General features: G+C 42.1%; 2 protein-coding genes across 5 annotated transcripts in view; one reads left to right on the top strand and one right to left on the bottom strand.

Annotated features, from left to right (window-relative positions):
• Positions 1-16,715, bottom strand: part of atp5fa1 (ATP synthase F1 subunit alpha) — a 126,723-nt gene that overhangs the window by 7,949 nt on the left and 102,059 nt on the right. The gene's annotated exons all lie outside the window — the stretch shown is intronic.
• On the top strand, positions 748-13,973 carry ark2n (arkadia (rnf111) N-terminal like PKA signaling regulator 2n). 4 transcript variants are annotated; one of them, XM_083983719.1, is made up of 5 exons: positions 748-949; positions 2,546-3,466; positions 9,984-10,154; positions 10,626-10,740; positions 10,880-13,973. In XM_083983719.1, the coding sequence occupies exons 2-5, from the start codon at positions 2,614-2,616 to the stop codon at positions 11,067-11,069; spliced, it is 1,329 nt and encodes a 442-aa protein (XP_083839845.1). In that variant the 5' UTR covers positions 748-949; positions 2,546-2,613; the 3' UTR covers positions 11,070-13,973. The 4 variants fall into 4 exon arrangements, with proteins under 4 accessions (XP_083839845.1, XP_083839846.1, XP_083839848.1 ...); XM_083983720.1 differs by having other exon boundaries at positions 2,549-3,466; XM_083983722.1 differs by lacking the exon at positions 9,984-10,154.

A 16,715-nucleotide genomic window follows, 5' to 3' on the forward strand; every position in this document is an offset into this window, starting at 1 on the left:
GATGGAGCAGGGACCCCCTTCTATATATTGTATAAAATTGTGCATATTAAACTGGGCCTAATGCCATATCATACCTTGTTATTGTGCATTAAGCTATTCAAATATGTTCATTATATCAAACATGAACAGGTACAGTGAGGGCAGCTGCACCACTGCCATTTATAAACAGACCTTGTTAACTGATGCCAATATCAACAATGCCAATTGCATGATAATCATGCAGACGAGCTATTCAAATTGACTGTTTTATTTGAAACATAAATGTGGAAACTAAAAGAACCTAATGAAGGGTAAGAAAAGTCTGCGACACCAAAAGAGCTCCAATGCCATAATTTACTCACATGACGTTTCGAGCACCACTGGCTTCTCCTCAGATGTTTGAAACTAAAAGATATAAAACATTGTCTAAGCAACCAAAATTACCAAAAAGAAAAAAACCCAAATGTAACAACCAGAACTTGTATTTTTCTGTGGCGGTGCCGTTCAATAAAAATAGAGTTGGGGAAAAAAATATTAAAATCAAAAACAAAAAAATACATTAAATCAAAAACAGAAAAATATATTTTAAAGAAATCTACTAGGTACTAGTTGTCCTGCTGTCCCAGCCTGTTGTCCTGCGGTATTTTCTCAGCTTGCAGTATTAATATGCGACCGCAGGGGGCGCTCGGCCATCGAGCACAGACCGGAAATGGCGCACGTAGCTTTGTGAACGGCTGATGGAGACATTTTAAAATAAACACATAGCTAGCCGCTAACGGCTAACAGGGCTCGCTAAGGTGCGAGCGCACTGCGCCAAAAAAAAACACGTTCAAATTCTTCCAAGTTTTCCAAGAAGTGCAGTGTATTTTGCAGAGCATTGTTTTATGCATCGTAAATCAAAGAGGCTACAGATTACCGAAGATGTCGAAAAGTCTGACACTGGGAAAAGAAGATTATAACTAACAACGCGGTAAGTTAGCGCAGCCGATCTGAAGCTAAGTTGCTCTGAGATAACGTTAGCTGTTAGCTGCTGACATTATCCTGCCTGTTACGCCTCTCGGCTGGACAGATACTGCTTCCATTTATAGGATCTTGGTGGGGCAGCTGTCCTGCAACCCGATTATTTTTCCATGACTTGTCGTATTCTTCTCGCTAACTTACGGGAGTGCAGGATTATGACCGAGGTTAGCTTCACTACGCAGCTAAAAGTAGTGTTGTCTGGAGCGGAGCCCTGCGTTAGCCTCAGTTAGCCACAGACCCAACTAAGTAAAGTCATTCATTCAGGCACAAATGCATATCTGAGTGTAAACACTCGCAGTTTAATGTGACTGAAGAGGTTTCATCGCCGTTCGTGCAATCTTTAAAATTGATAATCAGACATAAGAGAAGATTAAAATTCAAAATTATAACATGCAGTCCTCTCAGAGGCTAGTCAGCGGTTACTGCCAATAAAGGACCGATAAAGCGGCATTTGTGGCCAATCTATTGCATGCATATACATTGTTTTTTTGTTTGTAAAGTCAAGTTATGCAACATGTGAACCTGTTGGCAAACGCACCAGTTGAAAATAAGTGTTTGTAAGTCACGATAAACAACAGAATAGGACAGCATAGGCTACCTATAGGTTATAATGTATTTTAAAGTGGGGATGCACTATATTTAAATCTGCATCTATCATTCTGGGGCCTTTTATGGTTATTGCATTATTAAATATGGACGTCTGCCATGTTGGTCCGTCTGTCTGTCTGCACCGATATCCGCTCAATTTGCACTAACTTACTAGCGCCGATATCGGAAAAGTGGCCATTGATATGTCACTGGTTTTCCACCTGGTACAAAGTGTTTCCTTAGGGGCTGCGTGGTAGTGAAAGGCCACTGTCACGCCGGTACCGCCCCTTGATCTGTATGGAAGTTGCTACCGTAAATGTAGATATATTTTTCTCCTTATTGATACTCTTAGATAAGCATAAATGTATAAAACAAGTTTATCTGGTCTATACTGCTTTAGATATATAGTTCATGCTTTTGAAATGACAGTTAATATCACATAGGCCTGTTGATCTTTTCAAAGCTTATAACAGAGTTACTATCAGTCTTTTTTTTTTGTACCAGCATCAGGAATGATTGGCAGAGATGGCAGGGAATATATTCACTATGATCTGACTCACAACAACCAGACATAAAAAAAAATAGGTTCCTTCCCACAGCCGATCACTCAGATGAATAGTTAAACCAGTCACGAGCAACATCAACAGAACGTTGCTTTGTGAATTTGTAACAGGAGCCCATTTCTCCCCATCAGGCTACTGGCAGACAGTTTATGATCTCAAATGAGACCTCGAATGACTGAACGACAACTGAGGTTGTGTATTTAATAGTGACTTGCACATTAATAGTCTTTAATTTGTCAGTCATCAAGGTATTTGGAGTACTCACCTCAAAGCTTGAGTGGTTGTGCAGTTTAAAACCAATTCTCTTTGTACTGAAAGTTTGTGAAGTTAAAAAAAGAAAAGAAAAGTTATTGAAAATCCCATTTTTTAAAATAAGTGATGTGTTTTGTTTTCAGCAGGTGACCTCCTGTCCAGGCACATTGGTCCATGTTCGTTGGACCTTTGGGCTCTGGGCTCAACTAGCATGAAGATGGCTGATTCAGAGAAGGCAGAGGAATTTGGGGATGCCGAGTGCCCCCCCGAGTGCCTTGACGACGCACAATCAGCCACGGCTTCTCTTCAGGGAGAGCAGGACGAGCATTTAAAAACGGAGACCACCACCACCACCAGTACCAGCTCGCCGCCGAGGGAAAAGGAGGGAGACAGCCCCTTGAACACAGAGGGAGAGCAGAGTCTCCTCTCCATGCCATGTCTGATGAAAGAGCTCCGCCGAGACTCCCCCGAGTCCCAGCACGCCTCTACAGGGAGCGACAAGCCGGTGTCTCGACACGTCTACGAGAGTGACTCGTCAAACCCCTGCATGCTCTCCCCCTCGTCCAGCGGCCACCTCGCTGACTCGGACACACTCTCCTCAGGGGACGAAGGTGGTGGCGCTGCTGCTCCTCCCGCGGGAGAAGAGGAAGAGGGCAACATGGAAGCCGTGAACGATCCCGGGCAGGCGGCCGGAAAGCAAGCGTCCGCCGCGGCGACGGGGGGGAGGAAGTCTCGGCGGTCACGTTCGGAGAGCGAGATGCCCCCCAACGCGATGGCCGCAAAGAAAAACCGCTGCCAGCCCGCCGTGGTGGCCGCGGGAGGGCAGGAGAAACAAACCAACGGCAAGCTCGGGAAAGTGAAAGGCCACCGAAGCCAGAAACACAAGGAGCGCATGCGCTTGCTTCGGCAAAAACGGGAGGCGGCAGCACGGAAGAAGTACAACCTGCTGCAGGACAGCAGTACGAGCGACAGCGAGCTCACGTGCGACTCCAGCACCAGCACCTCCGAGGACGAGGATGACGACACTTCAGGAGGTAGCAAGACAATCAAGACAGATATTCCAGGTAACATCCAGTGTTCGCAGCACACGCCCTTCTCACATTACTACCACAAAGCCCAGGGTAACGGTAGCAGCAGCCACTTAGGATAATCATATTCAAGTAAAACACCAACACATTGTCATGAAACAAACACATAGTCCAACTGTAAAGACTATCACAGGTCATTTATCACCTGACACAGATCTTAACAGTAAGGGGCTGCCTGTGTGACCTAAAATTAGGCAACCTGAATCAAATTGCTGACTTGCCACATATAGTTATGAACATTTCATGGGGCTGCTCAAAGTCTTTGTATCAGATCAATACAAGCACTGCTTTGTCTGTTTGTTTTATCAGTATTTCTGTTGTTATTTTCTCACTCATCATCTGTCTCCATTCACCATACCTTCCAGTAGGTAGACTGTATTTTTTTTATTTTTTTTAGAAGGGCCCATGCAACATGTCACATCTAGTAATACAGTATGTGTTTTGTCGGACGTTTGTCTCATCGTTTGCATGCTGTGGAAATCTAGTGGACATTTTTCAACTCATACGTACAGAGCTGTGTTACTCTAACCTATATTATGAGTTCTGCAAATTCAACAAGTGAGCCATTTATAGCCTCAGCCTTTGCTGCAAATAGACAATGGTGTATGATATCACTGTGTTAGTCTGACTCGCAAGACTCTGCAGCTACTGTTCAGCGTTGATGTGCTTTAGAAATATAATCCTGTACCACAGAGTTTAGACTCCAAATAATATTTAGATAGACGTACAAAAGGTTTATATCATCTTTTTTATCAGTTACTTTCTACAACACCTGGAGGCTATTAAAGGGATACTTCACTCAAAATCAATAATTCACCAATTTCCTACTCACCGTCATGCCAAGGAAGGGTTTGGAGAATTTTCAGAGTCATCAAAACGCTTTTGGAGTTCCAGGGGGGGGTCCGACTGGCAACGGATTTTCATATAATGGCGGCGGATAGAGCTCACTTTTGAATCGTCCAAAACACACACTATGAAACATGCAAATACCTCCATACTGCTCGTCCGTACAGACCCAAGTGTCCTGAAGCCGCCACATGAAAAAGTTGTTCAGAAAAAAATAATTTGATCTCTGTTTTCTTGCGCATCTCGTGCAGCCACTGGGAGCTACTGCTACAACAAGACTAAAAACAGAGATCAAATTCATTTTTTCCGAACTGCTTTTTCATGTTCCGGCTTCAGGACACTTGGGTCAGTACGGACGTGCAGTATGGAGGTATTTGCATGTTTCATAGTGTGTGTCTTGGACGATTCAAAAGTGAACTCTATCCGCCGCCATTATATGAAAATCCGTTTCCAGTCGGACCCCCCCTGTAACTCCAAAAGTGTTTTAATGACTCTGAAAGTTCTCCGAACCCTTCCTTGGCATGACGGCGAGTAGGAAATTGGTGAATTATTGATTTTGGGTGAAGTATCCCTTTAAGTATTTAGTATATCCTGCTTTATTGTCTGTTTCTGCAGTTTTTAACGAATCCCTAGGTCTATCGTACACTCCACTCTGCCCACACAAGAGGAAACGAAGCTTTTCAGAACTGCGAACAGGTGGTTCTTTTCTCTATAATGGGCTCTGTAGCACCTTTGAGAAGTCGAATAGCTCTTGACTGGTGGTGGCTGTGCTGCTGCAAACTAAACACAGGCACACAAGTGTCTAAACAAACACTGGCAGTATTGTATCCTTGCACGTCAGTCGCTACGCTCCTTCCCTTTTAGTTAATGTAACGTTTCCTGATGGATGTAGAAATCTCTTGGGTGAGTTGAGTTTGGCCCGCTGCCCAATGCTGTTGTTTGGACAAGTCACTTTGTTTACCTTAGGCTGATCTATTCCCTGTGATTGTGCTTCTTAGGATATAATATAACCTGTTGGGTTGGTTCTAGTCTGTTGTTTTTTCAGTTCCATTGAATTCAGGATTTAGCCTGTGATGTATTTTCCACAGATGAGCTAGATCATCCAGTCAGAGTTAAGGTCAGGAGAATTATAGAGGTATTTTTTTAAAGAAAAAGATGATTTAGAAGAAAATATAGTTGGATATATCTGTTGTCTTGCATCATAGGGTGAATTATTACGTAATCGATTTACCTTAAGTGGATGTGTTAACCTCAAAAATCTCACCGGTTAACAGTTTCCAAACCACAACTGAATCAGGCGCCTGAGACATCCAGCTCCTTCCTGTAGGGATCCGTAGTACATGAAATGTTTTCAACCATTTTTACATCCTGCACACAGATTTGAGTGCTACAACTGCATGATGTAGTCCATCAGCATGAAAGAGTCGATCTGCACGTAACCAAAAAAAAAAAAAAACTGTCATTTTTTCTCTTTTTAATACAAAAAGTCCACCTCCGAAGCATGAACGTGCTACTGTATTTTCTTATGGCTTGGCCTCAATGTCTTTAAAGCTGGCTTCAGACGTGCATCGGAGAGATCCTCCAGAGTGGGCGCCCAGATTCATGGGCTGCTGGACACCGGTTCGTGGGACAGGAACGGCATCGGCAGCGTCCTGGAGGAGGCCATGACGCGCTTTGCCGTGATGCAGCGCCAGACCGAGGAGCGCTTCCGCATCTGGATGGAAAAGCTCGCACACCTCGACTCGGACAACGACTCATCCAAACGCTCAAGTGACGCCTTAGAGGGGCAGCAGCATCACTCCCAGGGGGCACGCCCGTCCCCTCCCAGCTCATTTTTACCATCGTCAGAGTCTGCAGAGACTATGGCCGCCTACATGCTGGCACGAGAGAACAACAGCCTCACCCCGACCCCTATAAACAACAACAACAACATCCTACCTGAAGTGGTCACTCAGAATGGAAATCTAGGTGTTCCAGACCCTGGTCTCTTGAATGTTTAGATTTCTCTTCTTCTTCTTCTTCTTCACTACCCCCTTTGCAGTTTCATACGTTGAATCTTACCAAGTGTAGAATTAGTTGATGCAGAAGAAAGCATGGCAATGGGTTTTAATAGGTAAACGATGCGAGGTCACTTAAAACGGATACACCATCAACAGCAGTTTGGGGGGGGCCGGGGCCGGCGCTGGTCATTTGAACTTGACTGTGCAGACCTGAGGCCCTTTGCCACCTGCTGGCACTGAATCACTGTGAGATTTGACATTCTGAATAATTCAACTCACCTGTTTGATTTCTGCAGCATCTGTGACACGGACACGGGACATAATCTCAATAGACTGTTGAGTCAGGGCTCTTGCTGTATTGCTTATTGTATGGCTTTTTTGTTTTTGTTTTTTGGTTTACCAGCTGTGCACACACAGACACACATGAACACACATACACAGACACAGAGAAACACGGGAGTAGCTCATTATGTCATTCAGACAGAATGTGCATTACAGCACCTGGGCAGCCATCATTACAATGTTAGGTGAGGTGCTGCTGCTTAAAGAGCATGTGCCTTGTCAATCTGAACTCATGCTGGGAATGATAGATAAAGCATCATATACTATTTCTTTAGAAATCAGGTTCAACACTCTACATAAACCCTTCTTCTTCCTCCTGAACGATGTTTGCACTCTGCTTGTGAATGGTTCAGGGGAGTTTAAAGATCTTGTGACAACCTTTTTATTTTGGTGGCATAGCTTTACTAACATCGAAACATTTAAACATAGATATGCCTATAAATATAAACGCAATATACTAACCCACACGATTTCTTGCTTTAAAAAAAAAAAATCATATTACGTAATTAGATTAGAGTTTACATTTTTAAATATTTGCCTTTCTGTTACATTTGCTGCTATTGCTGCCTGTGTGCAGTAACAGGAAACTAGTGAGGGAGGAATGATTCCCAATGTTTATTTGTTTTTAGGAGCCCATCTGTAGATTTATGGGCGTCGGATAAAGAATGGGTTCCTTTTTGTTGTGGCTATAGCTGCAATGTCAAGAGCCTCAAGTCTTCACTCACTCATATAATATTTGCCTAGTTAATTTCTTTTTTTTTATTTGCACTGGTCAGCCAGCTTGGCCTGCGTCTCCACGAGACACTGCGTGTTTTTCCGCAGCTTGACTTTAAACTGAAAGCCCGGGCATCAAACTTTACAGAGATACACAACAGCAGTAATAACAGCTGCAGTACGGTGCATGGCAATGTTTACTGATTTCCTAAAACAAAAACAAACAAACATAAAAAAAAAAAACGGACTGATCTGGGCAATCAAGTGGCCTTCTCTGGTTCAGATCCTGTGGTCTTTGAGGTGGAAACCCCCCTCCCACCCACCCCCTCCTCTTTAACCCCTCTCCTCAAAAAAAAAACAAACTACTTTTACTTAAGAGACGTAGATGACCATGGTGTCAGAGTTCTTAACACTGCTAACACTATCGAACCATCAGACACTGATGAAGGAATCTTTGGCCTAATCATATTTATAGTTAGGATGTTTAAAAAGGTGTTTTCTGTATGTGTATATGTAGCCCTATGACTGTCAGTTTTACAGAACAAAAAGCTGATCGCATCGTTTCACCACCTGTTTGCATGTGATTTTATTAGTATCTAGAATGTGCAAGGCCAAATTAGTTCTCATCAGCAGCATGTGTGCAAGGTATAGCTTTGCTTGTGCTGATAAATGGTGTCTGACAGAACATTTTTATCTATTTAGTTGTTTTTCTCTTGGCCTGATGAGTTTTTTTTGTTTTGTTTTGTTTCAAATTGTGTGAATTACTGGTATTTCTGTTTCATGGTGCATTGTTACTTTTGCCATTTGGGGTTTAAATGGATCAAAAAAAACAACAACTGCTGTCCTGCATTTGTTTAAAACCGAAACTTCCTTTAAAAGCAAGTGTTTTCGTCAACACGGTAAAGAGAGCCTTGTGCATACAATCACAACAGAGTGTGTGTGTGTGTATGTGTGTGTGCATTTTAAAAACGACACAAAGGACAGTCCATTGTTTACCAAAGAGACTATCCTGGTTTACATTAGTCATTTTTCTATCTTGAATACATGGCCTTTTCAACGGCAAGTGCTCGGTTTCTCTGGTAACCCTGCTACCTGCTTATTTCAGCCCAATCAGCTATTCATAGGCAGTGTTCCTGTCATAGTACACACTGACCAGGCCAACCCCCCCGACCCCATCACACACACACATACTGTACGTCTGGATAGAAGTGTGTATGTGTCTCCCAGGGACTCCTTTTTGACAGGGTAGAACAAAGATACATGTTCCCGCTCTTCCACAAGTTATTCTTCCGTTGTTTGGCTTTTATTATCCCACTACATTTCACACACTGAGTGAGATTATGTTCAAGTGTTTTGTAATGACTGTATTCTAGTGTTGTTTTACGTGAATGGCTGTTATTTTAAAAGCAATAAATGGAGAGAAAAAAAACAAACAACGCTGCTGCAAAACGGTTAATACGCCGCACACACAATCACACTTGCAATATAAAAGCTTATTTAGTGGAGCTTTGAAAAGTTCATCTTAAAGGGATACACCAACATTTTTTTTCCTGTCTTGCCTCACTCCCGAGTCCATGACAAGCAGATAGACACCATCCTTTCGACTGTGTGTGCAGTAACAAGGGAGATACGGGCAGAGCTGGCGCACCGCTAATTAGCTTAGCTCAAACGCTGGAAGTGTATGGGTAGTGTTAGCCTGCCTCCTACCCGAGCCGAAATCAGCAGTCAGAAGCTGATTTCATTTTAGCTCCAAACTCTGTAAATATATCACTTTATCGACATTTCAAACATTTTAGGTGAGAAAGTAGCCGTTTAGATCAGCAGTGTGTCGTTCATTTGTCTAAATACCAGATGTTTACAATTTAGTTCGGACCAATTCGGCGCTACTCAAGCTAGCCATTGTGACCAACGCACTTCCGGTTAATTTCACAAAATAAAACACCCGTTGCCCTTTACATACAGAAAACCATGACGATAAAATATGTGCTTTTGCTTTGAAATAGGAAGGTAACCTACCCTCGATGTAGCTAGCTTGAACCAAAATAAACCGTCTTTGCTTGAACCCTCCGTTTTGACCGATCTCGTCCCGTTACCGGCATTTGACCGCTCAAGATGCCTTACCAGAGAGTTTTGTCAGCTCTGAGATGAAGATCGGCCCGTCGGTTTCCGTTTAGAGTTGCTGAAGAGTTTCTCTGATGACTTAAGGTGGAGGCAGGCTAACACTACCTATGCACTTCCAGCGTTTGAGCTAAGCTAATTAGCGGTGCGCCAGCTCTGCCCGTATCTCCCTTGTTACTGCACGCACAGTCGAAAGGATGGTGTCTATCTGCTTGTCATGGACTCGGGAGTGAGGCAAGACACACAAAAAAAATGTTGGTGTATCCCTTTAAATGTAAATTTTTTACACCACTACTTCTGGTCATCTGGTGAAATGGGGTGTGTGTGTGTGTATCTTCGATGCTGCTGCTGCTGCTGCTGCTGCTAGCAGGACTGTGGATGCAGTGTCCGGACTCGTGTCCAAACAGAGTCCCGCTATATTCTCAGGCATGATTTGAATAATGATAATAAAGTGTTTTCTTTGTTTTCTGCAGACGGGCCTCCAGTAGTGGGTCACTATGATATTTCAGACACTGATTCTAACCAGGAGAGTATGAGTGTGGATACAGTCCGGCCCTCCGTGATAAAGCATGAGCTAAAAACACACAGAGGCCAGGATATGGCAGCTCACTCTGGGTGTGTAAGAGCTCTGAGCTCTATCTCAGGTCAGTTACAAACCCGGTATATCTAAAAACTGCTAATTTCCACTCCTCTCAGTGAAGACAGGACATTTAGAGGCATGGATGTCATCAATAAGTGGGGAAACCGTCTTTTTAATCTCAGCAAGACGCCTTTGAAGTGCTACCCTTCATCCCACACTCCACAGGCTTGCATTAAAAGTCTCGCTGTTTTTTTTTTTTTTTGCGTCGAGACAAAAAGACTTGACCTTTTTTTTAATGCCGGACTAGCCGACATTGTGATAACATGAATATAAAGTCCACAATTTCTGTTTTTGTCCAGTGTGTCCCTTCCCATGCTGTCCAGTCAGCTTTTCAAACACAGTGTCAGATTCATCATTGTTTTGTTCTTGTCTGTGTCAAAGCAGCTGCAGTATTCATGTGTCAGCGAGGCCTGAAGCTCTCTACTGCTCCTGCTCTCCTCACAATGTGTGACTCTGTTCCTCTTATTTGTTTCAGGCCACATGGAGGCAGAGCTGTCGCACAAGGAGAGTTCTCAACACAACAAGGGCCAGATTAACATTGCTTCCTCCGACAGCGAGGTGGAAATTGTCGGAGTGCAAGAGAAACCACGGTAAAGACTTTAAGGAAAGGGGGGAAACTCTTTTAACTGTAAAGTTTTATTTTTTAACTGACAGTGTAAATATCCCCGCCGACCCGAGGGTTTTTACAAATGAATTCAAATTTTTCGAATTTTTTGTTTCTAAATCCAGATGCGCCCACCCATGCGGAGGTGTGATAAAGAGTTTGTCCTCCTGGAAGGAGAACTCAGTGGAGCAGTTACACAGCACAAATCAACCACAGCTATGGACTACTGTTTCTCCTCAGCCTAACTGGGTGTCCCCTCCTGAAGTGGTGGACCTCACGCTGGACGAGGACACTGGACACAAATACCTACTTTAAACAACTTGTACACTGAAGACTCCTTTATTTTCTTCTTCCTCTCACTCCTAATCATCCTCCTCCTCCCCGCTGTCGCCTCGCCTCCATGTTACGGCTGAAATCCTTCCTAGAGTTGCAGCAGCCTCGCCTGTAACCACTCGTGGACTCTTCCTTTTGCTCCAGAGCACTATTTGTTTCTTCTAACTCACTGTTGAACAATCACATGTATCAAAGCCATTCAGCTGACGTGATTTCCCCCGACCCCCACCCCCGATCTTGGCTTGTCAGCGATGAATTAAGTTGTAATAAAAATGGCACAGCACTTCAACGTGCAGGTGGAAATGTATGTAAGAGTGATCTGTTAATGATAGCAATATCCTCCCTTCATTTAATACCTCAGTTTCCCCCTCGGTAACGGACGTAGGTAGTCGTTTGGTGTTGTGTGCTTGCGAGCTGTACAGTGAAACACTTCAAGTTGCTGCTTCAGAGCAGGTCTGAATCACAATATTTGGCCGATGACCCGATTCATTACAGACTCTGAACGACACATTTTCAGACTGGATTTGTCTTTTTTTTTTCTTTTTTTGTTTGCAGTCACCTGCGGTCAAGACAAAATGGCAGCTGGTATACTTTCTGTTGTACAGTCGACCATTCACAGACAGGGAACATTTTGCTTTTGTTCCTGTCTTGGGTCAATTTTCTTTTTAAAAGTCTCACCACTGGTTTCATATTTAGTTCTATATTGAAAACTTTACTATACTACAGTGCTCAGCTTCAGTGTCCAGGAGTGTTTGTTTTTTTGGGTTTTGTCTAAATGGATTAGTTGGTCTATTTGTGAAATAACCCTTATTTGCCTTTTGTGCAGAGAAAACTGATGTCATCTTTATATCTCTGTGTTCAATATGAAGCCTGCAGCCAGCAGCTGTGTAGTTTGGTTTTAACATTAGGACTCCGAGAACAGCCACTATGACAAATCCACCTACCAGCACTTCTAAAACTCATTAATTACCATGTTACAGCTCATTTGTTCTTCATCTGCACAGAAACACGAGTTCTAGAAATGGCAATTTACCGTTTATGGATGGTTAGGATATGACAGACTTCCAGACAATAACTTCCTGGTGTGTGTGTGTGCTGGTTTCCCCGGCAACCGTGCAGAGCCAAGAAACAGCCAAGAAACCCCTCTCTCTTTCAGTCTCTGCGCTAAGAAAACCAGCTGCTAGCTGTAGCTTCATATTTAATAGAAAACATTGGGATTGATTTTCTCATCTAGACTGAACTCTCTCCACCAGAACACACAAATAAGTGTATTTCTCAAAAATCTTGTCTCGCTTCAAATTCAGAGCTTTTTGTTTCCTCTGTTACCGCGTTACAATGTGTGTTTTTTTTTCTCCCCCTCTTCACAAAAAACAAACAGAACCACTGGTTAAATTGAGACTCAGAGGGGAGTCAAACAAGCACACTCGTCACAGACACACTACAACATCCAACTCATTTCCATTGCAGCGGTAGTGTACATTATGTGGTGATGGTTTTATTGGCGATAGATAAATCATGTATCTTTTTTGTTTCAAGACGCCACGTCTCTGCTAGAGTGTGAAAGTGTCCTAAAGGTGTCGTGGTTAATCAGTGAATGTATGACCCTGCAGTGCTGACTGGGTGCACTTATTGTTTGCATGCTTATCCCAATGTGGATACAAGCACCTTTAAAAACCTCTGGGGACCCCTTTATAACAACTGAGGAAATGTATCTTCCATTGAATACTGCAAAGCAAGTTGGCCTGAATGCCTTGAAATGTGCACTATTTTCTTTTAGAATGGTATAAAGCTTATTCTTTTACCTACAAAAGCAGTGGATTTTTGCTATTCAATGAATATTTTAATAATAGATGTGAATTTAGCACATGTTTAAAAGAGAAAAAAAAAATACAGTTAAGTGGTGTTGCGTTTGTGCCCTCGTGTGGGGCATTTGTTAGAGGAGACATTTACTGTATGAACTGTTTTTACCCTGATCCTCATGGCCTGCTCGCTCTCTTTCCCTGTGGTCTTATTCTTGTCTTTATGCAGTACTGCAGCCCTGACGAGACTGCAGCCACGCTGGTACAGCTTTATATCAGCAATCCAACCTTCATACACTGTTTTATCACTTTGATTTGTTGCATATTGAATAACATCGACTTTTAAGTGATGCTTGAGAATTATATAATCGTTATTGTTTTAACTTCTGCTGGTCACAGAAAGGGAAAAATCCTAATTATTATAAAAAAGGAACTAAACCAAAGTCTAAATGGAATATATATTTTCAGTTTGTTTTTATTTTCCAAGTTGAAATATGCTTCCAGGTTATTCTTTTTAAATTCACTCAGTAAGTCTGAATATTTTAATTTGGAGGGCGGTGCATGTCTTGTGAAATGAGGTGACATGATGTTTCTTTTTTTTGTTTTTGTTTTGTTTGTTTTTTTGGCCAGTTCTTTTCATTATATGCAGCTACCACTGTATTGACAATTATTTGACCAGACCACTTCTGCTTGCAAAAACCCATTTTGCTATTGTTCCTTAGGATTATTATGAAATGTTAGTAAGACATAACTCATGTCTTTTTTTTAGAGGTGAGGTTTGGTAGAAAATAAGGCAGTGGTGCTCGGCTGCGGTTGCACAGTGCATGTTTGGTCACGTCTTTTAACCTCAAGTCAAGATTATTACCCTCATTACCAGTAATTTAGCCTCGCTCTTCTGTTATTTTGTTTTATTTTACTGTCAGTATTTTAAATTAACAAAACAAGGTGTTTATTTTGTTGCTTCTGCAGGTCCTTGACTTCCTTGAAATCATGTCTGTAGATCAAAAAGAAACTATTTTAAAACTAAATAAATAGAGCGTTATTTAATGACCCTCTTGTATGGTTTATTGATTTTTGTTTGGCTAGAGAACTCCGATTCGTCTTATCAGTCTGTGTCGTCTTTTATGCTGAAGGGCTGGGACTATACTGGGAGGTCAAATGTCTGGTGTCAAGGTTAGAGAAGGAAACTCTAACTGTCTCTTGTTTTAGTGATGTCCAATAAATGAATGTCTCTTATCCAAACTTTGCTGCCAGTTTTACAAAGGACAATGAACTGAATGTAATTACATTTTCACACCAGACATGTTGAGACACAAATTTAGCAAACACAAAATACTTCAATTATACTTCACAAAGCTGAATTTTAATGCCTCTATAATGACACTGAAACAGATGTAGCCTATCTGAAGCCTGAAATCTAATGTCTGTCACGTCAAGTGTTTTGTGTTGGTATGCATCTTGTCTGTGTGAGAGGGAACAATTCAGATCATATAGGTACAATACTTAATCAGAGCTGCCATTGTGTTCTTTTATCCTGTGGCCAAACAGTCTAGACCGCTGCCTGCCTGGCCGCGAACAATAACAACTTCACCCTCACCCACAAAGTGGCATGCCGGGGTCAGAGGTCACCCCCGTCACACCTGCCGCTAGGGGGACATATGGAGTTCACATGAAGAGGACAATGAGGGAGTGGAGCAATGCAATCCGCGGACAGGGGCCCTTCTCCTAAAACTAAAGAAGCCCTTTGGGCAGCTCCTTTCACCCTCGGGGCAGAACATCAGCTGTATGCTAATTTTTACAGGGCAGTGGTGGCCTCACACAGCAGTGAATGTGCTGGCTCACGCTCAAAGCCAGAAATAAGAATCCTTCCTGCTGCAGATGTCTCTTTAGGGTGTGGGGTAAAACTCAAAGAGTTGCACCAGTGTGCGGTTAAATGTAGACAGGGCTTTACACCAAAATAATGTACGATGAAACTACTTTTCTTTAACTCTGCCTGTTAATTGCAAAAAAAAGGTCTGAAAAGAAGTAGTCAAGTAGTCAATCCACAAGAAAATAATCTGCATCGAGTAACCTTTTCAAGCAAACAAACAAAGGAATAGTAAGAAGATCTGTTTTTCTTTCATTGTGAACTGAATATATTTTTATTTTGGACTTTGAGTCAAACAAATGAGACATTTAATGTAATGTCATCTTGGGCTCTGGGAAGTTGTGATAAGTGTTTTCTTCACACTCCCACTATTTTTTTATTTTTGACATTTAGTTGAGCGAACACTCAGAAATCAACTGCAAATTAAAAGAAATAATTATTGGTTGCAGTCTTTAAGATATGAAATACTTGACATTGCTTTGAGGCAGAAGTCAATGTGACGACTGAATAGAAATTCATTTTTTTAGTAAGGTTTAATATAGAAAAAGGAGTTCGCACTGTTCTCATACTGATATGCAATGACAGTGTAAATGTGACTGAATTAAAGATCAGAAGTGTGTTATTTGGGGAATAAAGGGGACTGATTGCCGTAGTTTGACCTGCACTGATAGTAAACCATTGTGAAAGGCTCTTTGTGTGGCTCAGCAGGCTCAAAGTATTAGATGGTGGGAACTGGAAGACGGGGACATATGGGACTTTGAGTTTTGTGACCCCCTCAGCCTCCCCATGCCCATCTGTTCCTTCACCCTTCAGGCTTAAGACGAAAGGCAGAGAAGGTTTTCAGGACATAGACACAGTCTTCGGCATGTCTGCTGTGCAGGAAAAGTGGCACAACATATGTTTAGGAAGCAGTTGTTTTTTCAAAGGAATTATGATGAGGAATAAATATTACTTAATGATCTGCAAGATGGATTATTCAGCTGTGTTTCCCTAATCACTGTCTGTTAGTCCCTTCTCAGAGAGGGGTCCTGGCTGTGACAAATAACCCACTGAGTCGCTAAGTGAAGAAGAACAAGCTTAAACTTTTATTCAATTTAATCCAATTTGTATTTTTCCTCTAAACATCTCAGATGTCCAGTTTCTTAAAGGATTTCTCTTTGTAGCTTAGCTGTCAAAACTAGTCTAACTGGGACAGAGGTGTATGAATTGAAGACAATGGAAGAAACATTCAGGTCCTTTACATGTTAAATTCCTTCACACAAAACTTTTATTTAACCTTTATTTTACTTATTTAACCTTTATTTTACCAGGCAAATTGCTTGAGATAAAAAATTCTCTTTTACGAGCATGGCCTGGACTTTACTTGAATAAAATTCAAGTAGAAGTATTATCAGCAAAATGTACCGAAAATATCCATAGTAAAAGTATTATGGATGAAGAATAACCATTTCCACAGTTTAAATAAAGTACTTTAATAGTGGACTGTTTACATAAATGCATTACAATGCAAGCAAGCTTTCAATGTAGCTAGATGGGTGAAGCACATAAATTCAAAAAGATTCCTTGCAGAAATGGGGGAATCAAACCCACGACCTTAACATCATCAGTCACACATTTCACAGACAGCGCTAATCAGACAGACACACGATCATCTCTCTCTCTGAACACTGACATGACGGAGCTGTCAACCTGTCTGTGTGCATTTGTGTGTGCGTGTGTTGGGCTTTGACAGTACAGAAAGTGATAAACACCACAAACATCCCACATGTTCCTAATAATAAAGTAGGCTATGTCATGTAAGTTAATATAGTATGGTGGACCTGAGGGCTCAACACATACAGCTGGATAGGGCAGTGGGTAATGGTTTTGACTTTGGATGGGGAGGCTGGGGTTTGAATCCCAGTCAGGGCCATGTGGACGAAGAGTTTGGACCCAACCACTGTCTCTCTCCGGAGACAGGAG

This window comes from Trachurus trachurus (genome assembly GCF_905171665.1).
Source record: "Trachurus trachurus genome assembly, chromosome: 12".
NCBI classification, from domain to species: domain Eukaryota; kingdom Metazoa; phylum Chordata; class Actinopteri; order Carangiformes; family Carangidae; genus Trachurus; species Trachurus trachurus.